This window comes from Cyanistes caeruleus, chromosome 6 (assembly GCF_971803275.1).
Source record: "Cyanistes caeruleus chromosome 6, bCyaCae1.hap1.1, whole genome shotgun sequence".
NCBI lineage: Eukaryota > Metazoa > Chordata > Aves > Passeriformes > Paridae > Cyanistes > Cyanistes caeruleus.
In genome coordinates this window covers 21,611,863-21,636,147 of record NC_141706.1, presented here as the reverse complement: position 1 = coordinate 21,636,147, position 24,285 = coordinate 21,611,863, and the positions used below count along the sequence as shown (strand labels likewise).

The following is a 24,285-nucleotide window of genomic DNA, read 5'->3' as shown; positions in this document are numbered from 1 at the left end:
TGGAATATATTTGAAACTTTTTTTGTTCTGCAATAAAAAAAATTATTGAAACAAACTTTGATTCTTTGGAACAGTTTCTCACTGGACACTGAAGATCAAATTTAGATCTTACCAATTTTCTTCCTGGTTTAGCCATGTAAGTCTATAATACTCCCTAACTTTTCTGTTGTAAGGAAACTGCATAAGTAATACAGAAATTCCATTTTCCTAGGTTTAGAGTGAAGTTTCTGTTCCCTGTTTTGTTAATCAATGAACAAATAACAACATCATGCCACAATATTTTTTAAAGATTTTGAAATGTCTTATGAAGAACAACATCATTTACGTATAAACACATAGCCTCTTGTTTGGCTGAACTCTGTATGTTACATTTTGCAGCTGGCTCCAGGATAAGGCTCTGTATAACCCAGACAATGTTATGTTGGTCTATAAACCAAAGTGGAACACTTATATAAAGAAACACATTTGTTAACTTTAATATCGAGACTTTATCAGGCTGGCCCTCAAACAGTGAGCCTTCAAGGGTAGCGATGACATTCTTTCTTCCATTAGCAATTTTTCTCACAGACTTGTTTCAAGAAAGAACAGTTTCTCAAAATAGATAAACCAGGCTCTATATTGACCTGATACAGGAAAATTTTCCTTTTAAATGTTGTTCTTATTAAGTTGGTTTGTTCTTCATGCTCTGGTGGAGGAGGGAAAAGCCTGGTTAGGACATTGTTGGTTTAGAAACAAGTTTTGCAAAGTCTCATTTTAACACTTCTGTTTCTGTATTCCTAAGATGGAGCCTGATCCCTCACGGATGTAAATCAGTACAAGAGCCCACCCATCTTTCTTGTTTACACTGGTGGAGGATCTTTCCCGGTTCCCCTACAATTCCTGCAGCCTGACATTTGAATGGAACTGCAATTAGCAGGGTTGTTTTCGTTTAACTTTATTTAGCACCTTATCTCCTGTAACATTCTTGTCCGGGTACCAGTATCAACCATGAACTCAACATAGCTCTTACTAGTGCTGTTCTATTTTGAGTTGAAAGAAAAAACCTGTCAGTCCAGATCAAAGAGCACCTTCCCCTTCACTCTGGGAGTAGAAATTGTTAACTAACTAATTGGTGCAAAAGGCCATGGCAAATCGATTCAGACCACACTGAGAGTAGTCGTAACTAACTCCACCACAGGGGAAAGTTATCCAGGCCCTCAGAACGACCTGTTCTCCATGGCCAAACATATGCAGCTTTCCACAAAAACCAAAATGCTGCTGGTGAGAGACACAAATTGTAGAGGATACAGTTCTGCAGGACTGTGTTTGCTGTGTTCTACAGTTTTCCCGGTTCTACAGCTATTCACGCCTTTTGGTTACGGTATCACGAAGAACTGCGAGACCTGTGATTTGGGCTCATAGCTCCTATTGCTCATTTTATAAAGAGCCTCCGGGAGGATTCCGACTCTGGCAGAGCTCTGCTGCTCCCAGGTGCTGAAATTCTGCAAAAAGGAGTGAGGAGCAGCAGGTCCAGAAGGTTTTGAAGGTCCTAAATCTGAAGTAAGGGGCTGTAGCCCAGAATCTCAAGCCACCCGATGCCACAGTTCTGGGCAACACCGCAGTGCCCGGGAAGGCAGGAAGGTCTGCTCCCCGTCTCTGCCCTGACAGCTCCTCACCCAGGTGAGAGACCACCTCCCCGCAGCCATAGCGGTGACAGGGCACGGGTGACACAGGCGGAGGGCAGCAATGAGGACAGGGACGCTTCAGAGCACGGCACGGAGAGATGTTCCAGGCGCCTCCCGGGGCTGCCGCCGGTGCCGGGCAGGGCGAGCGGGCACCGCCCCGGGACAGCGCCGGGCCCGCCCCCGCTTCCCCGCACCTTTCCCGGCGGAGCCGCCCCTCGGGGGCCGGGCCAGCGGTGGCGGTGGCGGGACGGGGGGCCCGGCGCTGCCCGCAGCTCCCGGGGCACAGCCATGTCCTCCAGCTCCCCGCCGGGCGAGCCCAAGAGCCGCAGCCTGGGCCGGCTGTCGCTGCCCAGGAGAGGCAGCATGACGCCCGGCAAGAAGGCGGCGGCGCTGGAGCTGGCCGAGAGCGCCCCGAACGCCCACTACGCCCCGCTCGGGGCCGCGCAGGGCGGGCAGGCGCCCCCGGGATGCGGCCCCGAGCGGGAGCGGGAGCGGGCACCGCGGCTGCGGAGCGAGGTGGTGGTGGTGAGCGCCGACTGCCCGCGGCCCCCCGTCAGCCTGGACCCCCGCGTCTCCATCTACAGCCTCCGCAAGCCCCTGCTGAGCCGCAGCAGCGTCCAGGGCAGGGTTTACAACTTCTTGGAGCGGCCCACGGGATGGAAGTGCTTCGTGTACCATTTCACCGTGTGAGTACCGCCCCGCTGCCGCCGGGCACCTGCTCCGCGCTCCCGTTAGCGCCGCTGGAGCGCTGCCCCGGCCGTGCTGGGGGCTCCGGGGCCGCCCTCAGCCGCTCCCCGCGGGGCCCCGAGCCCGCCCCGCAGGCGCCTCAGGAACCGGAGCCGTCCAGGGCAGCCCGCTGCTCCGGGCTGGAACATCGTGCAGATACCGTCCTGTGGGCTGTGGGCGGTTTGGGGGTTTTTTTGGTTTTTTTTTTGGTTTTTTTTTTTTTGTTATTTTTGTGGTTTTTTGGGGTTTTTTTCCCCGCATGTGTGAAGTAAAACAAAAGTCACCCTCTGGGGGAAAGTTTGCCTTTTAGTTAAGAGAAATGCTGTTTCTCAGTGCAGGAGCCCTAAGGTTTATCTATCAGATAGCGCAGGAGCTGGTTTCAGGCAATTTTCTTCAGAAGGCTAGCCAGGGAGTTGGAATAAATTGTCCACACTGAACGTGGAAATGAAGTAGGTATCAGTGCCACTCATTCTTTATTAATTTTTGATGCATGGCTCCTGATTTCAAGCAGCGACACCTGTGTGATGCCGATGCTCACTGCATAGCAGCAGTTTCTAATTGAACAGGTGCTCTCGACTATCAGCGCTGCAGTCTTAGAGGAGGATGAGAAACTCCTTTTCCTTGCCTCTTCTATTGCCCCTGGCTCCAACTTGTGCTGTCCATTATGACGGGAAGGAGGTGGTGTTTGGAGGGTGCTGTTTAACTGCAGGTGGCCTGAAAATTGCTTTGCCTGTAGTAGTGTCTGTAGAGTTCAGTGTCAAACCCAGGTCAGCAAGTGTTAGGTCTGTGGTGCCCAGGCATCCCAACAGGTGGCTCGGTGAGGAATCGGAGCTTTTCCATCCAGGTGTTGCTGAAGGCTTGTGTGACCCTTGGGCAATTGGCGTGTGTTAAATGTAGGTAAGAAGGTCAGGTAGAAATGTGGTGCGTGTTTGCTGTACTTATGAACAAACATATATATACACATATATATATATATATATATATCTATCCATTACATGTATATGTGTTTATTCCAACAGCTAGAGGGAAGGTAATCTGTGGTCAAAATCCTAGGACAAAAGACACCAAAGTCAGTTCTTATGACTTTGTTATTGTGTTCTAAGTTCTATTTCTAAGTAACTGCTATCTAAAGTCAGTTCAGAATTTGTGCTTCTGTTCCACCCTTGAGGATTCTGGAGTGTTTAGGTCAACAGGTGAAGTGGTACCAACCTTAATGGGGGGGAAACAGTTGTCATCTGAGTGTATGTAATTGGGAGATGACTGGGTACAACTGCTGAGATAATTGTGGGCTTCGTTCTCCTTAGTGTTATGATAATGCCATGCGATGAGAAAATGAGTAATGGCCGTAATTATGAAGTGCCTAATAGTTGTGGTTGAACAATGTAAAACACTTTTGGGAATTGGAGCTCCCCCCAAAAGAGGGAGTTTTAGGTAGCCATCTTTTATGCTTTTTGATCTTTAAGGTATGTCAGATTATGTTTAGGTGGCACAGTAAATATCAGTAAATAAGTTCAATATCTTAACTAATCTCTAAATCTTAACAGCAAGTCTAGGAGAACTCTGAAAAACAAAAATCAAGGTTACATTCCTCTACTAAAGGTTCTAGCCTGAATATTTTGGGGTTTTTTTTGCAGGTATTAGCACTGTGGATTAATTCTGTCAGTGTAAGAATGAAGATTCTGTAATATGTGTAAGTCATTACCTGTCTCCCCCCCAGCACACACCTATGGTGTAAGCATTAGTCCCAGCATTTCCCCTCTTTCCAGAACTCTTCTGATGCAATGACAAATGACAGTGGCAGTAAATATTCTCAAGACTCTTACCAAGCATTGTTCATATTCCTTAGGGCACTGAAGAGACAGAAGAGGGTACTGACACCTTTGTATCTTTCTCACAAGGCAGTCGTGCAAGTACCTTTAAGGCAGCCTCACTCTGATTCCCACCAGCAGAGGGAATTGAGGCTTTTCTGTTCTTAGCCCAACTTCTCCCAACTTTTTTTTTTTTTTTTTTTTTTTTTAAGCACATAAGCTTTTTGTGCCCATTAAATCATGGTTTAAGTTACTAGTCTTTGGTCCATGCTTCTTCATCTCTTTTTGAGCTCCCCGAGCAACTTTCTGCTGTGCCAAGGAATGCTCTGTTTGGAGTACAGTCCCTGCCAGCCAGGTGCTGAGTATTGGCAGATGAATAGTTGCTACAGAGCAGAAGTGTGTTGCTAAAATTAGCTGACCAGGCAGATTTGTCTGGTTCAGAGAAGCTGTCGTGTCCCAGCGTCTCCTCAGGACCTGCTTTGTGTGGACAGCTGGGTACAGGGGATGAGGTGCAGAGCTGGAAAGGACTTGGAGTCATGACACACACACAGAGGCGTGCGTGTGCTCCTTTCCCACTGGAGGAAGTACTTGATTGTTCCATTGTCAGCATACGAACAGTCATTCATAGAACGCTAAGCTGGGTTTTACCTTGGAGTGTGCAAGGACTCTGGTGTTTGTCTCTCCTGCCCAAATGAGTTTAAGAAGCTGAACTCATTTTGCCTGTTGTCTTTTTGACTCCCTCTGCAGTCTGCCTCCTGCTTTATTCCAGGGGTTTTCAGCTGCCTGGGAGGTCTCGCTTGCTGTCCTAAATGTTTAGACGGGGAAGGAAAGGAAACGGGAGTGGTGTTAAGTCGGGGCATAAAGATCTGAGTAGAGAGCCCTGGCCAAGATCTCACCCAGTGATGGGAGCAACAAGCACTGGAGGCTTAATTTTCTGTTTTCTGGATGGTGTGGAGTGTGTGGCTGTATTCTTAATTATATGCTGTAATTATTACAGTTAGAAACAATTCCTGGAATAGTCCATGTAACTTGCTCTGGACCTATATCTCTGGCTGGTTGTTAAAACACTGTTTATCAAGCGATAAGAGCTACATCTACTGATTGCCTGTCACACCCTTTTCCTGGTCAGGAATCTTAGTCAGTGGTATGTAGAATACTAATAGCTAAGAGCTAATACTTGGGATTGATTTTCCTTGGTTTTATATTATATTGTTTAGAAAAGGGAAGTCGAACACCAAGCTTTAATCCACAGGTTCTAGGCTGGTATGTTTGTTTCATGTTGTTTTGATTGCTGCATGTTCTGGTGAGCAGCAAAGCCCCTTGACTTAAAGGATGGAATCTGGTTGTCTTGCAGAGGTCAGACCAATGACCTGTTTTTCTTCTGAATTATTTCTTTCCTGAGGTGTCTGAAATACCTGTTTTTCACTATGGAAGATGTATATTCTCTCTTGTTGATGTTTTCAGTCTCCAGGGTAATTTGACACTCCAGTCTCTGATTAAATCAATTTAATTCTAGACAGGTATTTTATGAGAATTTTTTGTATTTTCTTAGACCAGTGAGGAGAAACATCTCAAATGAACAGATTAGGGAATGTGTTATTGTGCCTCATTTATATGATATTTCTGAAGGCTGGGGAAATATTCTCTGTGTGGAGAGGGAATGGCTAATCAGCTATTAATTTACCACTCAAAAAACCTGCCTAAAAGTACTAGCAGAGATGATAGAACCTCTTAGTTCAGCTACTTGACTTGATTTGATTTTGTAATAAATTTAATTTAAATGGATGAAGCTTATGATGTACACACACCTAATTTTACCAGGGCGAGTGAATTGTGCTTGATGGCTGAGGATTTACGTGCATGGCTTCTGCAAACACAGTCAATGGTTGCTTGGAGATTTGGCCTTTGCAAGCCAGAGCTTGCCCTGTGGTGTGGCTGTATGGATGGCAGTGTCCTGCCAGGGCCACTAAATCTGCCTTGGCTGTCAAAGCTGGGGAATGACTGAGCGCCACTGTTCTCAGTGCCCTTCCAGGCTAGGGCATCTTATCACACTTATCATAGCAGTGCACCTTGAGAGAGCAGCCTGGGGAGGTGAAATGTTCTGCAGCCTGAACAAATCAAGTTTTCAGCCCCTGTGAGGAGAGGTGGAAAAAGGAATTCTACCCTCACAGTGGCATGCTGAAACCCTTGGGTACTGTCCCACTGTTGGAAATGACTGTACAGAATAAGTAAAGTTGTCAGATGTTAAAAAGAATTATTTTAGATTTAAGTGCTCAAGGTAAGGGGTTCTTTTCACCCTCTTAATTTTAAAATAAACATCTTAAAATGTGCCTAAAGAAACTGAAGTTATGAACTGATTTCTCATGTTCTTGGTGTGGCAAATAATGACTTCTGGCAGCGTTGACTCCCTGTGTTCTTTGAAGTGTTGGCTGTAACCAGAGAGAACAACTTGGAAACTGATGGACCATTGGTTTGTTCTATTGTGGCAGCTCTCCTTTGTTGCTGTGCAAGATAATCAGCTTCTATCTTATCTTTGCATGCCTGTACCTGGTTCAATTTACTTTGCCTTTGTATAAGTTTGGTTTAATCAGCAATGATTGTCATTGAGTTTGTTCGAATCCCAAGTTGTTTACATAAGCTTGGACTGGCCAGTGGTTGGGATTTGGAAAACTGGAAACAGGCAAACTCTTAGAAGCATGGCTGCATGTGTGTGCACACAGAGATAGGAAGTGAAGGTGGATAGAATATTCCAGTTGCTTGAATCAGGACTCACAGTAGTCAATTATTAAGGGCAATGTGGTGTTTACACCATGCTCTTTGCATATGTTACATCGTGAGGAAAAATCATTACTCCAGCGTAAAATCCATTTTTGCTATTGTTTCCAGACATTCTGCAAACATATTTCCAAACCTACTGGTTCATACTTGTGTCAAATGTTGAGGAGGAAAAAAGATCCATAAAACAATTAGTGTGTGTGTGTGCTCACACATGACTTTTCTTTCAGACTGAAAAATGTTGCACATTGAAGTGCTGTGGTTTTGATGTGAACATTTGTATATTTAGAGATTTTTGTAGCTTGGAATCAGACTTCCCAATTATTACTTCTGTTTGTTTTTTTTTAAAAAAAAAACCTAAATCCTCCAAAGTAAGCATGGCTTTTCCAGGTGGAAAGAAAGCAATATGACTTGATCACTGTCATGTTCCTTTTGCTTCTGCCAATAGCAGAAAGACCTAGGTTTAGCTTTTTTTGTCTCATCAAGACTGAGCTAGTTAGAGGCCAAGTCACAGCAGAGCAACCTAACTCTCAGTGTGCTTGGTAACAGTTCTATTTGAGAGGAAAAAGGATTGGAAAGCCAACTTTGAGTATTCCAGGGGAGGAGGGAAGACCATTTGCCTGCCCCATGAAAGACAGCGTGCTCATGTTTAGGAGTTGTTGCTGTGGGGGCACCCCTGTTAATTGGGTCAATATCAAGATGTTGATGCTTGGCTCTTGGCAGATTCTTGGGTGCAGGTGAGACTCTGAAGTGGCTGAAGGGTTTTGCTGTTCCCTCCTTATTCTCTGCATGCTGCAGTTAGCTGTACTTAGCTACAGTACTGCATGAAGGTGCTTCTTTGTGACCTGTGTGACTGAAATAGTATTTTTTTGGGTTGGCCCGTACACAGCTCCCCACTCTTCTCCTGTTTCCCGATCTGTAACTTGCCAGAAGTCTCATTTTTGCTGTCTGGCTGTCTTGTGACAGAGACCAATCCAAGTTTGTGCCATGAAGAGCTCTAAGTGTCAGTCTAGTAGCAGATCAGAAGGGGTCCCCATTTCTCTCTCCCAGTGGGGCAGTGGAAGTTCTTAGGTTAAGAAATGCAGGTGCAAATAACTGTGTAATAGACAATAATAATAATAAATCCTTGTTTACTTAGTTGTCTGTCGTCAGAAAGAAAAGCAGTATGAGAAACCAGATCCGCTCAATCCTGATACCCTGTTACTTAAGTAACATCCTGAAGCCACTTTGAAACCACTACCTTTGCATTATTTGCTGGATTCAGTGATTGTTGCATAAAAATTATTGTGGAAATGTATTTTGATTGTTGAAGGGGAAGGAAGGTGAAAAGCTAGGCATCTTCTTGTTAAAACACCTTTTGAGGTCACCTCTAGCAATAACTGGGAAAATCCAGTTTCTGTTCTGAAATTCACAGTGGGATATGGTTGGCTACTTGAAACAAAAATCATTGGGTCAAGGAATTTTCGTGGGAGAAAAAAGACTTTGTAATTGTACTTTTGTTTAGATATTTGTAAAACCAATGGAAGCAGAAGACTGTAAACTGGCAAACATTAATGCTCAGTGGAGACAGGTTCTCTGTGTGCAGCAGAGAAATAAAGAACTGTGAAATGCACAGGTGAAGGTTATGCATTTTTTCAGTTTGGGCAGGTTTTCCTGGGAGAGGCCTTCTCTCTTTCCCCATCATCCTTCCAGTATGACTTTTCAAGCCCTTCTGTCATGTTTGCTTTCCTCAAAGAAAAGAATTATCCTACCTTTAAAAGCTGCACAGGAATGATCTTAAAAAAACCCCAAAAAAACCCAGTAAGTGCAGTATTCACATTTCTGTGTCTCTGTCAAATGGCTGGTTGGGCAATTCTGGCACACTTCCTTGCCCTGGCTCCTCAAGTGCCAGGGAAAAAAACGTGCAAGGCTGTGCAGATAGGCCTCTTTCAAAACTTCCATTGCAGCTGAATCAAGGCTGGAGTTGAGATTCAATTGCAGTGAACTAATTAGGCTGAGCTCCAAATGCCTGAGCTCTGGATGTGTTACAAACAACGGTGCCAGCATATGCTGCAGGGAGCTATGCACAGGCACGGTGCTTAGCTGACTTTAAACTTGGCACTAGCTCATTAATTTGGCCTGCTAATAGATTGTTTAATGTGCATTAGTGGCTGAGCACAAAAGCTGTGAAGGCTTGCTCATTCCGTTCCAGATGGAAAATGGTGTCTTGTTGGGGGCAAGGTGTTTTCTGCCTGCCAACCAGAGGTCCAACATGTTTCAGATGGCTTGGAGAGCTGCCAGATGCAAATAAACCTGGTGGGGAGGCTGAGTTACAGCAGAGTGTGTAGACTGGTGAGTTTTTAGGTGGGGTACTAAGCCTCCTCGAGCAGTCATGCTTCATCTGGCATAATGGCCTGTGAGAAGCATTATAATGCCAGTCATGGCAATGGGAGAGCACAGGCATTTGCAAGGCTACAGGAGTAGTTGGTGTGTTTTTTACCTCCTACCAGGAAGATATGTGTGAGAGCATATTTATCTCTCTATATATAATAAGTAAGAGTATTCAATGCTTTAGTAATCAAATTTAATATTATTTTTACTTTTAATTTTAATTAAAAATTTACTTTTAATTGTACTTTTAATTTTTTTTTAATTTTTAGGCAGTGCTTTGTTTTGTAGTGTTTGAGTTGGCTTTATTTTGTTGGTCTATTTTGTTTGGGTTTTTTTGTGGTTTTTTTGTTGTTTTTGTTTTTTGTTTAATAAAAAATTCTGAAGTTGCTGTACATGAAGAGCTTTCTCTGGCTTCCAGGCAGTGCATACCTGCAGGACGAGAGGGGTGCTTGGTGTGAGCTTTTCCCTTGTCTGACGTGACCAGTTTTTGAGGATATATGGACTTTCTTTTCTTTTTTTCCTACTTCATGATACAGAATAGTAAAATAACAGCTATTTTCTGTCTTCAAGGAGATGAAAGAAATTGCACAGGGTGCAAAGCAGGGCCTAAGTGTGTAAGTGTAGTGTAAGTAGTCTAAAATAACAAAAACCCAACACCAAAACCCAATCAAAACCCCCAAAACAACAACAAAACCCCAAAATACTGCCCCACATTTCCTAAGTGGTAGTTTTCTTCCTAAACAACCATATTTTACAACAGAAAATGTGATACCTGGAAACATTACAATAAAAAAGTGACAGGGGAAGCCAGTGTTTTATTAAAGCTTAGTACAAGCATCATGACAGAAGGCAGGTTTCTTTCTCTGAACTGCTGTAGTGTCAGAACTTCCAGTTGTGTGAGATAACACACATTTGCTCAAAAGTGACTGAATTCTTTTTGAGTTCAAGCAAAAAATGTCTGTTACTTTTTGCAAAGAGTACATCAAGCACCAAGTCTGCAGCCTTGGAATTTTATCATTTTAAAAGTGACAAACTGCCAAAAATAGGAAATCATACTGCAGGTTGTTAGGTGGCCTTCAGATATCTCTAGCAAAGTTCCCAGTGTAGGTATTTTTATCTCATCTGTTCTTCTCAATCACTGTGATGATTTAATATTTTATGAAAAATGTTAACCAAAGTCAAAATAAACCTAGGGCAGGGCTTCTGGATTCTTTTTAGTTTCTTCTGCTTCTGCAGATATTGATGTGGATCTTTGAATTTCATATTAAAGCTCTCATTAGGAACATACATCTCACATATGTTTTGCTAGTGCCAGTGGACTTAGGAGACCTCATTTGACAACACAGTTTTGTCCCATTTGTAGCATAAAACTTGAATTTTTTTACTCTTAACTATAAAATCCCTCTTTGTGTTCTGCTGAGGATATTTAAAAAGTAATTGCTTTGTTATATAGCTACTCTAGTGTTTACTTCAAATGAGAAACGTACTGTTTTTAGTGAACTGATATCATGGATTAGTAGAAAATATCTTTGGTTATCCTATCAAATTGTGCTCTTGATCATAATCTATTAATTTTACTCTTACCCCAAAAAGAGCATACATTTTCTTTTACAATAATAAAATATTGTAATATATAATATACAATACACTTGTTGGGAATATAATACACTTGTTGGAGTAATATTTGGTTTTATTCTTAAGAAGTTATCATCATGTGTAAAGGTAAAAGGTAAGAACCAGCTAGTAAAGAGAAAAACGTGCATAGCCTCATCTCCAAAATTAGGGCGATTGAAACTACTCTCTAGGCATTGTGCACCAGATGTGCAGAAATAATAAAATTATTTTATTTAGAATAAGGCTTCTTTTTTTTTTTTTTAGAACACTAAGCATCTTAATTCTGTATGGACTTTTACTTTGTCCAGATGGCTGTTGTCTCTTGCCTGTAGTAAATATGTTAAATCACATAACATTTGTATGCAGGTTTTTTACCATCTCACCAGTAGTTTTGTTGTAGATTTCTAGTTCCTCCCTATGTGTTTTAGACTGGGCAAGTGCACAGGCTCATCCCCTGTGTTAGACCAGAGTGTGGGCACCTTTAAGCTGCTCACTTCAGGCAGCTGGAACTGACTCAAGGAGACTGGGCAGGCTTGGATGTGTAGAAATTCAGTACTCAGAAGTTGCTGGCTTCCTCTTCAAACCTACAATGAATTACTGAAACCTCAGGGATGCTTTTAAATAATATCAACTTTTTTTACAATATTTTCTCATTGCAGTGCTAATATTGCATACTTTTATGTGAATTGGATAGTACAGAAAATTGGGTCATGGTTTGAGGACAGAATGTAAATCACCCACCAGGTAACATCCCTGGATTCTCTCCAAAGACACCAGGTTTAATAGCAGAGGCAAGGATTACAGAGCTCTTGCTCATACCTGAGGTCCTTGTAATGAATGTATTTCTTTTTTTCCTGCAGAGTGAGGAATTGCCTTCAAAGAATGTGCAGCTATCCCCTTCCCCATGTCATCTAAAAATGAGCTGGAATTGGTCAGAGTCTTCTTTTTCACAATAAGCTGCAGGGCACCACAGTTGAAGTAAGGGTGTCTCTTCTCTTGTACGGATGCTGACAAGTAGAGCAAAGGAGAATGAATGCAGGAAATGGTTGCTGCTGCTAATCTCATTCTTACACCCTTCAAATGCCTGTGCCCAACTATTTGTGCAGGTCAGTGGAGACAGGGGAAGAGAAGAGCAAAGATCTTCCATTCTGTGGTTTCAAGAAGTAGGGAATACCCTGTGCTGACCCCGTTAAGAATCAGTGGTGTTTGTGTTCTGTACAATGGCTTTATCTGATCTTTACAAACTAATTTTTTCTCCCTAATATTCATCCTTAATAAATCTACTAGAGGCTATTTGTTTTTCACCCCTGTCTTAGAAGACACTAAAATGTGGTCAAACCTGACAATGAGTAAATAATGAAACATGTATTGCTTTATTGTAGTGTGAGTAAACTTCATGTGATTGTATGCTGTTATCTTAGCTGTGACCCAGAAAGTATTGATAATTGGTTATCTGAGCACTTCACACAAAATAAACCTGCTCACTTGATGTTTTCTGTGTCAACAGGTCATCCAGCACCCTACCACTAAGCTGTCTGAGCATCCTGTTTCAACAGCATGTAAAGTATGACAAGCACAGGCATCTAAGTGTTACCCAGTCACGTCAGTTGTATGCCTTCATAGTTCTGTTCATTCAAGACAGCTCTTAGTAGATTTTATTTAATTTTATGACATGGTCTTATTTGGGCAACTACATATTTGCACCACAGAAATGAGAAACAAAGCTACAAGAGCGAGGGAGAGAACAGACCTTGGAAATGCTGCAGGTTTTGCAGCACATGCCAGGCTGTAGGTGTACTGTGTTCATGCTGACCCTTCTTGGGTGTCTGAATTGCTTATTGCACTCTGGTTTTCAAGCACTTGATGACTTCTGTGGCATTCTTTTGTTGTGTGGCTTTAATAGGCAACATTACACATTCATCAAGTCTCACTGTAAAGTGAAATAGAGAAATTGAACTGACTGTGGAAATGTGATGTACTATGAGAAGAGCCTAATCTCTAGAAATTTTCAGTGGATTGTATCTGCAGGAGTAAAGGGCCACCTGTTTATACCTCTTACATGAAATAACAGATAACATTCAAGCAGGTTTTGATACCAGCTGTCAGCCTCTGCTGAAACTGCTTTTTCTCAGGGAAGTTTTCTGTCGTCAGATGCCTTTCTCTTGAAAGAAACACTGCTTGTTTCAGGAAACCTGTATATGGGCTGTGTCTGCTGTTATTGAAATAATACCTGCAAAATGCCATGGGATTATTTTTTTTTGAGGAATTCTGCTGGAAATGACTTGGTAAGTAATCAAACTGTTCCTAAGTACTTTGAGGAAATCAGTCTGTTTGTTTATACAATGTGTGCTAGCAGTCAATGTGAGCTGGTCAAAACCCACAGCCATGTGTATCTTTAGTTTCCTCCTCCTCCCTGAAACAAATGCAATCTTATGATGCTTCTGTCTGATTGCTAAAGTGCAGTGCTGTGTTTTCTTTGGAACTGCAGTCCCTCCATCCCCCTCAAGCACCACATCTGTTGATTTGAAGCAGACTTCATTGTCTTTTGCTTTTTTCATGTGATGCTTTTTTTTGCCTGCTCCCTACCCTCCCTGTGTCTCAGGCATTTTGGTGTGTAGCAGAGACTTTGTGTTCTGTTGAATTTTAGTGGCTGTGAAATACCACAGCCATGGGAAACTGATGCAAGTTTTGGACAAGAACTGAAGGCAGAAATTAACTTAATTGGAGTAAAGCATCCCATGGGCAGCAATTGATTAACCAAAATAAAATTTGGGTTCACCGCTGAGATTAGTGACTACCTTGGTAAAATAAAACTAATATTATAGAGAATGTCTTTTAAGAAGTATTTAGAAATTGAACTCTGCTTTGAGTAAGTGGTTTTTCTCTATAGGATATAGCATGGTAATGAAAGTAGTTTCTTCACTTTTCCATATTTTGTGACAAATATAGAGAAGAGTGAAATGGTTTTTACAGGATCTTTGTAGGAACAACACTGCTATTGCAATGCAAGGAAGATAAATAGTCGTGGGAAAGCCAGGCAAGGTGTGCTTTCTTTCCCAAAGTGTAAAGTGACTGCTTTATGGTAATGAGCTAAAAAAAATTTGAATTCATGGAATGAAATGGAGGAAAATAGCCGAGACAGTAAGGACTGCCTGTAAACGTACTGCTTCCTCACAACTCCTCCAGATGAGTGTTACTGGCTGCCTTATATCATTTTATAGAGAGGAATGGACCAGAAGAGCTCCATCCCATGGACCTGAAGGAAACCGTGAGATTTACTGTCTGTAACCTTCTCTGCGCTTCATATCTCTACCAAATTTGATACTAATCCAGATAGTTTTTAAGGATGCATCTCTGCTGCTCTCCTAGACTGGGGTGTGGATTACAGCTGAGCTGTGCCTGCTGGATCAGCCTGGATGGAGCTGTGTTCGGCATGGAGGCAGAGGGGATGCATGTCCCTGCACTTGCTCCATCTGATGGGTGTGAGCTGGCTCTGGCCCAAAAGCTCGCTAGCTGCAGCAGTGCAGGGTTGTGCCTGTGCTGGCAAAGGGCTCAGTAGCACAGCAGGCACCAACAATTCTGGCTGGCACTGGGACCAAAGCCTGACAGAGGCTGTGACTCCACCTGGCTGGGTAGAGACACTGCTATATGCTATAGCATGAGCTTCCAGAGCAGGGATCCTCGTGCCTTGTGCCTCCTTATGTCATCTAGTGCTCTGGGGATATTTATGGCCTCTAGGATGAAGTGCCAGTACATGCAGGTAGCCGGTCTGTGCTTCTGAGTTTACCCCTGGTAACTGCTTTGGTGCCTCACAGTGCTTTGCTTTCAGCACCCTTGGGTCTGTGTGAGTGCAGTGCCATCAGGGACTGCCTGACTACTCTATCCTAAATAAGGTTTTTAGCCTTCTTACCCCCTGAGTCACAAGTTCAGTGGAAGTTGGAGGCTGTTTGTTCTAGATGTGGTAAATAACACAATCTGACTGCTCTCTCCTCTGGCACCCATGTCTGAAGCTGTTATCGGCGGCATTGCTGTGGCATGTTTGATTTAGGGGCAAATTGGCACCTCTCTGACAAGTGCTGGAATGTCCCAGTCTGTCCTTGGGGTGTTGCTGGCATCTTTCACACCAAGAAACCCTCATCAAGAGTCGTGATCATGGGCAAACACCAGCCAAGTGCACAAAAGCGCTTATCGCCTGCCAGGCTGTGCATTCATAAAAAGCAAAGCCATAAAACCCTCCAGTGGCTGGCAATTCCAGAGCTTTCTGTTAGACTTGAAAAGAGGTCCTGAAGAACACAGGCTTCTTATCAATTTTAATTGCTGGGCAGTGGAGGGCTGCCGTTTGTTTAACGTCATTTGGTGTTAGCAGCTCCGACACTGCTTTGCAGGGATGTTTCAGGCCAGCAGCGTTCTGCTGAATGCAAAATTAAATTCAGCAGAAATACTTTGTTTTCAGGAAGAACTGGGGTTGAACAGTTGAATCCAACAGATAAGGAAATGCAAAATGGAATGTTGAGAACAGATTGACTGGAGATACATAGGGAAAAGTGAAGATGTTAAATTCTAGAAAGCTGAGGTTTGAAAGTAGAGATGCTGCTATATTGTAATTGCTTTTCATTGCTGTTGAAACTAAGTTCTGTATTACCTAATCCTTTTAGACTGCCTTTTAAAATGTTGCAGTCTTGCTTATCCATTTATTCTGAAAATAGAAAAACTTCAGGGTTAATGTTCACTGAATGGCCCTGTACTCCTGGCACACACTATTAGTCAAAATTCGTGCCACCTTTAGGGAACTGGGCCAGACAAAAAAACACTTCGAATAGTTGCATCAACATTTGTATATGGCTTTGCCTGTCAGATGTTGGTTTTGAAGTTAACTTGCTGGATTTGAGCAGCTGTCAGATTCCATGAGGGCCTATACCTGGATCAGTAGAAACCCGGTAGATGTGCAGGTTTTGGAAATGCCAGTCATCTGAGCCACTATTAAACAAAAGAACAATAAGAAAACTCATTGAAAATTACTCTGAAACCACAACTCTAAAACAAGAAGCTGGTATGAAAAAAATGTGTATTTTATGGCAGCTGACAGGAAGCAGATTGACAGCAGTTAGTTAATCCGGAGTAGCTGCAATGGAAACTGCTTCTCTGACCTCAGCTCTACTCCTTAAGTAGCAGAGGTATCTCATCTGTCTCTGCTGTGGTTTTCACACATGGCTATGGAAGGTATGTTGGAATATCCCTAGCTGACTTGGAGTGAGACCTGAATTCACTTGTTTCTCTAGCAGCTTTGAAAATCTTTAAATGAGACTTGATCAGAACAAAACAATTCTTGGAGTGTGACTGTGGCTGATTGCATTTAATGCTTCATCCCTTTGTTGAGATGGTCAAGGAAGCCTTTTGTTTTGATGGGTAATTTGTTGGCAGCTGTCTATTCCCAAAGCAATTGGGGAAGGGGAACAAAAATAATATGTAATACTAGTGATTGATAATAAGGACATCCTTATTTTGGTGCCCTCCAAGTACAGGTAGAGAATAGATACCAGTGCCTGTCCTACAAATTCCTACACTTCTGGTTAGTGAAGTAGCAAAGAAATAACAATGTCTGAATTTTTGTTATTGTTGTATATGTATCTGTCTTCATTTTGAAATTCTTTTTCCTTCAGCATTTTTGTTTCTTTTTTTTTTTTTTTTTTTTGTGTCTGTGTGTTTCTGAACTTCTTTGGACTCTTGGGAGAGCAGTTGTGTATTAGATTAGGAAAAGCAGCAATGAGAAGCTAGAGAAGTTGTTTACTTTCTGTGTTAAAGTCTGTCCACACTTGAAGTGGAAGGAAACTGCTTTTCCTTGTTGCCACTTGCCAGGATTTGTGTTGGTTTTGTTTTTGTTTTTTATTTTTTTTTCCTTTTCCTCCTGCATAAGGAATTTCACAGCTGAAACTGCTTTGGCTTATGAAATGCCAAGCTATTGATGTGTCTATAGTTAATTTATGGAGAGGAACACTCCTGCTGGAGTAATGCATAGCCAAGCTATTACTGGCTGGCTACTTCTGTGTGATGAAAGAGAAGCAAGAGCTGGAATCAGTTGGTTTTCAAATGGTCATCAGTTCAAGACTTTTAATTCAGAGTATCCTGGCAGTGTTACCATGCTTCTGCCTTTTGCTTGGATGGATGGGAGGTGTGGATTTTTTCACTTCTCACCTTGATTTATCTTGATGTTTCCTCATATTTTTTAGCTTTTATTTTTCTCATCAATTGGGAAATGTTTACCTTTCAAGGAAAAAAAAATATTTCTAAACATTTGCAATTCCAGCCAGAGAATGGATTTGCAATTTTGTCTGCAGCAAGCAGTTCCTGTTACTCATGAAACGGGAGTGGCTTTTTAATAAAGGTGCCAGATCTCTGCTATGCAATTACCATAAAATAACCTGTGCAGCAATTCTGTATTGTGAGCAGCTTGACAACCAAAACACTTTTTGAATTGCTTGTAAGCTCTGGTGAGGAAATAAATTCTGAAGAGAAAACTTTAATGCTTAATGTTTCTAGGTTGGAAAATCTGTCCTTAACCCAGCACATAATACAAATGCATCTGCATACTCAGCCTGGTTGGCCAGGAGACTTGTTGGGATAAGAACTGGGAACTCTGCAGAAGGTACGGTGCGCATAGCTACGGATATCTATTTTGAATAATTGGGTGAACATTGGCACCTATTGAAAGGCACTGGCTCTTTCAGGCCTGCAATGATATTAGATGTGCTGTAATCTGCTTTGAGCACAGCTGATCTTTTAAGCAGTTTTACTGTCAGGTTGCCTTTTTGTGTGTGTGTGTGCATGCAGTGCTTAACCAAAAAAACCACACCGCTGCATGGTGGAGGTTGCTAGGTACTAGGGCAATGCAAACAATAAATAATAGGGATCATGCTGGAGTCTTCTGATGAAGTGTAACGTGACACAGCCTCCACAGTAATTGCTCTTTTTTTTTGCTAACCTCAAGCAGAACTATCTTTAAGGCTGGGACACATCCTTTTAAAATAGAGTGCAGTGTGTGGAATGAAAGGTGTCGTAAGCAACTAAAAGACATCAGTGGTGGATGGTCACGAAAGGAACCTTGTTTGGAGCCTGTGTCCTGGGGAGTGTGGAGCCCTGCAGGCCAGCCACCAGGATGGGCCTTCTGAGAAACTCAGTTTCTGAGCTCTTCCAGGGAGTTATGCAGGACAATCTGTTTTGCTTTCAGAGATTTTTTTTTTTTTTCCTTTTTGTGTTAATTTGTATTTTGGTTTTAATTCTTCTCTGAAGGCGTAAGTCTTGCTGATTTCAGTGTAATACAATATTTGAAATGCTGAGTATTTAAAAAAAGAGTAATAAAAACCTTGCTGTATAAGTGTTCATTCAGAGAGTACTCAAGCATACTTTAGCCTCTGATGAGATGCACTCTCATTTGTTTTTCGTCATCTTGACCCGTGAGTCAAGGGCCTGCCAAGTGCACATTTGCTCTGATTGTTAGAAAAAACAGGAGGAGATAGAAAGCTGAGGAGAAATACAGAGTGAGGAAGGGGCAGAGTTTTGTGTAATACCAGCTAAGGCAGTGAGGTTAAACAGATAAGTTATCAGCGTGGTGGTGAAATTAACCCTACAGGTAGGTTACTAATGAAGAGCACTCCAAGCTCTCAGAACATTGTTGGTCAGATAACTGATGTAACAGACTGGGAAGCACTTGTTTATCCTTCTTCCTTTATGGTGTCTGTACGTGTTTCCACAGCATAGAAAGTCCCCAGTGTGTGATTAGGGGCTGAGGCAGGGCTGTAAAAGCTTGGAAAGTCTCCTCAGTGTTTGCTCAATGGGGCTTCCACACCTAAAGACTGCTGTCTGCATTTTTTATAATCCTCTGGATTCTGAGCCATTTGAAAGCTGTGATTTCAGGTGTGTGTAGAAGGCTTTTATGAATCTATTACTATGCAGTTTTCAGGCAGCTGGCAGGAATCATCTCTCTGGTATGTCTAAAGTTACGGTGAATAAGAGGCCCCAAAAATCAAGCTAACTCCTCCTCCTAGAAAAATATTCTGCCAAGGTTGACCTTAACAAAGTCCAGAATCCATCATTAATTTTTGCCTGTACATTCTCTCATGTCTCTTTAACACATCCCTGCCCCTTTGTTAGAGTGACTGTTTATTTGCTGGTGACTGGCCATTGTGTGTGTCCTGTGTGCTCAGAATGGCAGGTGGCTAACCTTTTACTGGCTGGCAGAGGGCTTTCTGAACTCGAATTCAGTGCTGTAAATTTCTCTGCTACCTGGCAGGTAGATTTGCATATGCATGAAATTGCAGTGAAACTCTTAATTAGGTTGATCATCATCTCCCTTTACAAAAAAGCATTCTAAGCTTGTTTGCTGTCTGCATCACTACTACGCCTTAGCTCCTCCTGTCTGTAAATGATGTTTGAGTCCCTGTGTGAACCCATTCTTTGCTTTGCTTGAGAGAAAGTGCCCAGAAACAGAGGGAAGCAACGTGTTTCCTTTTGGGTCAAACTAAAAATCGGGTTGGAACTCAGTATGTACATGAAGTACATACAAAATCAGGGATATTTTTCAAATTTTTTACTTGAGAATGCATCAGCTGAGGCAAAGATCAGTTACTTTATGGTGTCTGATGCAAAGAATGGCCAGGATTTTTGGTGTGCTTTTGGGTCAGCAAAGCTTCAGGTGTTGATAATAAATGAACTTAAAGTTGTAATTGTACTTTTGTATCTAGAATATAAATAATACATTGTGTGTACTGGACAGATTTTCTAATTGATTTTCTGTGTGTGAAGTTTTCATTGCTGCTTAGACAACACAGTTCTGCTGGTAATTAAAGATATCTGTGCACTTAGGAGTCTGGGGAATAAAAAACATCCTGAAAAACTTAAAGCCAAAATACTAAAGAGGAAAAAAAAAAAAAGCATGAAACAAGGCAAACCCCTAAAATCCTCACCTTAGTATTCACTGCTCAGCATTAAAGCTAATACAGGAAAGTAAATAAATGTTTTAGTTATTAATGGCTTCTCTAGCACAAATACTAAATATCTAGAAGGTCCTTATTTTGCCACATAGTGATTTTCCTTGCCAAGCTGTGCTGAGACTGAAATCATTAATGTTGCTGCCTTAAATCTTGTGAGTTAAAACACTGAAGGTTACCTGTCATTGCATGCTCTTTAGGTATAATTTATTTTTCCCGATTATTTGGGAAACAATTTTGTAAAATCTAGTTTCAGAGTGTACAGTAGCTGAGGTTAAAGTTGGAGGGAGGAAAAAACTTATTTTAATAACCTAGGGTGAGTGGTTATTGGTTTGGTTTTCTGCATGTATTTAGTACCAGAACACCCTACTGTGGCTCTTGTAAAGACAGTCTTGCTAATGGTGAAAACGGACTCAAAATGTTCTATCTTTTTAGCAAATTATTTTTCTAGCATAGCAAATGACCACAGCCAAAAAACGAAATTATATTTTGTCTAACTTTTAAAATCTATTTTCAGCATCCAGTTTTCTTCCAGGGGAGGGTACATTGGGAGAGAAAAGGAAAAGCAAGTAGAAAAACCAGCAGCTTTTGTCTCCTGATGAGACCTTCTAGAACAATCTGTTCAGTTTAAGCACTTGGGAATTGAAATCATTCCTAGGTAGCTTGTACATACTTGTGTTTATCTCCTTGAAGAGCTTTGGGTATGCATTCAAATTCAACCCTTGCATCCTAAAGATCACGAGCAAAAAAATAAACCAACAAAACCCAATCCTCGGGAAAGACAAAAAACTATAGAAACACTTTTTCTATTTTTTTTTTTTTTTTTAAAAAATATGCTGGGAATATTTTTGAGGGGAGGTCACAAATAGTAAATTCTTCTTGAGATGAGTGGGATGTTAAATGTTTTCTTCCCAAGGCTACCTTAGTGTTCAAGTCCTTTGTTTTCTATTTTGCTATGTGATGCCTGGAAGAGGACCTGACAACACACAGAAATCCCAGCAATACCTAGCAAATAGCATGGTCTTGCTTTGCAATCCCTATCTCCTTCTTTTTAGCAATTTTTCTTTTCTTAGACTCCTGAGTTCCTAAAAGGAGAGCATATCTTTATCATAATATTTTATCATAACTTATAAGTGTCTTTTCAAATGACAGAAACAATGAGATGGTGTTTTGGGAAAGCAGCTACAGGAGAAATGGATAAACTGTCCTTCAAAGATGCTTTGCTTGGTTTGGGACATCTGTTGTTCAGAATAACCTGTTGGTAACACCTTTTGTTTAACAAGCGTTAGGCAGAAGTGACAGCAAAGAGTAGCCTTCTTTATTAATCTGTTTTTGTGCTAAACACAGTAGTCCAGGGATGAGTAAAGAATACAGATAGCAGTCACACACTGAAAATAATTTCAGATGTCTTTTTTTTCTGCTTTTTGTTGTGGTGGCTTCTAGGAACACCGATTGTTTGCACCCCTGGAGCACTTAAAAAAGCCCACCAAAGAGCAAAGCAAAACCACCAAAATGAAGCAAAAAAAAATGAAGAGGCAAAAGGTGTCTAAGAACACTGAGAGCTAGCTCAGTGCTAGCTGGTTAATGGCTCTATTCTTGCCATTTCTGGCAAGGCAGTCTGCATTAATAAGCTTGGCACTCATCATTTTATGGGTGTATTTTATTGTTTCTGCATGTGCATTTGATTACCCAGAAGACCTCTAGTTTCCTGCCCTCTCAAGGTGGAGAAGCGCGACAGTTATTGCCATCAGTGTAATCGGACATGCAAACGGTGACCTTGAATGCCTTGGGCTCGCTTCCCTGCTTCATTTGGGAGCCGCTGGTAAAAAGCCATTCAAATAGAACACAAGTTTGAAAGCGATGTAGGGATCTAGGGGAAACAGTGTTACGAGCTGCCCTTCACTTATTTACAGTTAATGAGTTAATGTTCCGAGTGTTGTGACGAAGGGACAAAGGCTGTTTGCGTCAAGAGCTCCCACCTTGTGTATTAGGCTCAGTGAGGAAGAAGCCCTGTGTGTGAACAATAGCACGTGGAGATAGCATGGGCTGTTCATCTGGTGCCTGCTCATCGGACTGGATTGTTGTGGAACGCTGTCAACACAGCTGGGAGGAAAAGATGTGTGCCATTCTGCAAATGGACGTGCTCCTGTGTTACTCTGTCAGCTTGGAGGGGTTTTTTAATACCCGTCACCCCCCTGTCAGCACGGTGAGCCCTTAGCTCTCTGCCCTCTGCAAGCCTCAGAGCGCACTGCCCTGGCTGGCAGTGTGCTGTGGAGTGCTCCATGGTTGCTGTCTTTGCCAGTTTCTGTGTGTACCTGAGCCTGTTCTTCTCCAAGCCGCTGTGTGCGCGGCATCTTTGCAGCTGATAAACTCTGTAGAAGAGGAACTCTCTTGGGACCATGAGTTCTGTGACCTAGAGTCAAAACTGCAACCAAGAGAGCTTGAGTGACTGAATAAACAGCAGCATGTCAGAGAGGCAAAACTAGATCAATTACTTTTGATTGCCCCAAAGTTGCATTAATTCCCCAGATATACTGGAAATTGTTTCCCGAGATACCAAACAATAATCATGTGTGGGCATCCCCTTGGACTTTGTCTGCATTTATTTAACCCTTCTTGAAGACTACCTAATTCAAAAATATGCTGTTAGAGAGCTAATAAAATTTCAAGACAGACTGAAAACCTCCAAATACCCCCCTGCTGAATATTCTCTTCTTTAAAATTTCTGCTTCTCTCGCTTCTTTTTTTTTTTTTTTTTTTTTTTTTAATTTTCAAGGGCCACGAAAAAATATTTTGAATTGGATATTTTACATGTCTGCTTGATCCTTTTGCAGCAGTAACAGATCAGGAGGCAAGAAGTGAGTTTAGAAGACTATAGAAAATGAGTGAGGGAGAAAAGAACATTATCACCAACCTTTTCCCCCTAAAGTTACGGCAGAGACAGGATTTAAATTCCACAACTTTTTGGGTAAAGCTGCAAGTCTCTGGGGTAGGATTTGATCACAGTGTGTGGTGGAATGTCTCAAAACATAACAGAGGCAGTCCCTGGAAGCCTGGAAACTGAACTACTCTTCAAGACCTTTAGGTAGCATCTGCTGCCAAAGGGGAGTGTGTGTTGGAACATTTGTGACCCGACAGTAACCAGGCAGATCTCCTCTGGAAGAATAACTTGTAATTAGGAAATTCTTGATGCAATTTTTCTAACCCCTGCAAGATACCTGACAAGTCTGTCCTGCTTACTCTCAGGCACTTTGTGAGGCCTGCTGGTCAAAGCACATTATATTGACTCTCTTTTCTTTAGTCTGAAGTAAGGTCTCGTTTTTAAGTGTACTTTTTCTTTTTTGACTTTTTTCCCTCTTCTTAAACTTCAGTGTAGCAGCTGTTGTGATGGGTTGCCATCAACAAATGATGCCTTTTTAAAGAAAACATCAAACCACTTAAGGCATATTTTTTTCTCTTCTGGTCCCAATGAAGACTGACAAAGAACTCCCTTGCTCTTCACTGAGGAAGAACAAGGGTGTGACTGTTACTTCCACACTATGTTTGTGCTGGGGTTGTGGACAGAAGTAAAAGAACCAGAGACTTTTTTCTCATACTAAATCTAAAAGACTCATTCATACAGGGATTTCTCTCCTGGTGGAAATAAATTTCCTTTACTAATTCCCAAAATCTGTGGGAAAAGTCTGCTAGCATTCTGTGGGACTTGACTGACATCATCAGTCTTGCACCCTGAATTCTCCATATCTTTCACGATAAAAAAACCACCAGAAATTGCAAAATGCCATCAGGGATCTTTCAGGCAGACAGTCTTCCGGATTGTGTGGTGACTGATAAGTCACTCATAGGGTTCCTCCAAATGTGTGATTTGAAGGCAGTAGCTGTTGTATCTTTCTCCCTGATTTTTGGGTTTGTGGAGTTCTGTACCATGTCACCCCAGAGATACGGAACAACAGCATTTCATTCTTTTAGAAAAGAGAAGATTAAGCCGGACTAGTTGGAGGAGGATGAGGAAGGGGCTGTCTGTCGTAGCATGGAAAATTGTTACTTCTCATTAAATCCTCCTCTGAACTATATAGAACCAGGCAAGGATGTGCGAGTCTATTCTGGGTCAAAGCCCAGGAAACCTGTGAATCTTTTTGCTTGCATTTCTTTAGAAAGTATGCTGTGAACTTTATATCCTGAAAAGTCAATTTCCAGATGGTTTCAGACAGATGAATTTTGTGATGCAAGGGATTTCCTTTTTCCTGATTGCTCCATTGTTGGCTTCTTGCCCTCATGTCTGTGCCTTGGTGGATGTATCTTTTGTGGGTGAACTTCCAGTGAAGTTGAATGAGTGCAGTCTGT

At 42.0% G+C, this 24,285-nt stretch overlaps 1 protein-coding gene across 6 annotated transcripts in view; it reads left to right on the top strand.

Moving 5' to 3' along the window:
• Positions 1 to 1,927: 1,927 nt before the first annotated feature.
• Positions 1,928 to 24,285, top strand: part of KCNQ1 (potassium voltage-gated channel subfamily Q member 1) — a 330,957-nt gene continuing 308,599 nt past the window's right edge. For all 6 annotated transcript variants that reach the window (XM_086892640.1, XM_086892638.1, XM_086892636.1 and 3 more), the window contains exon 1: positions 1,928 to 2,350. In XM_086892640.1, the coding sequence (XP_086748766.1) occupies positions 1,953 to 2,350 (398 nt within the window). In that variant the 5' untranslated portion in view covers positions 1,928 to 1,952. The remainder of the gene's footprint in view (positions 2,351 to 24,285) is intronic.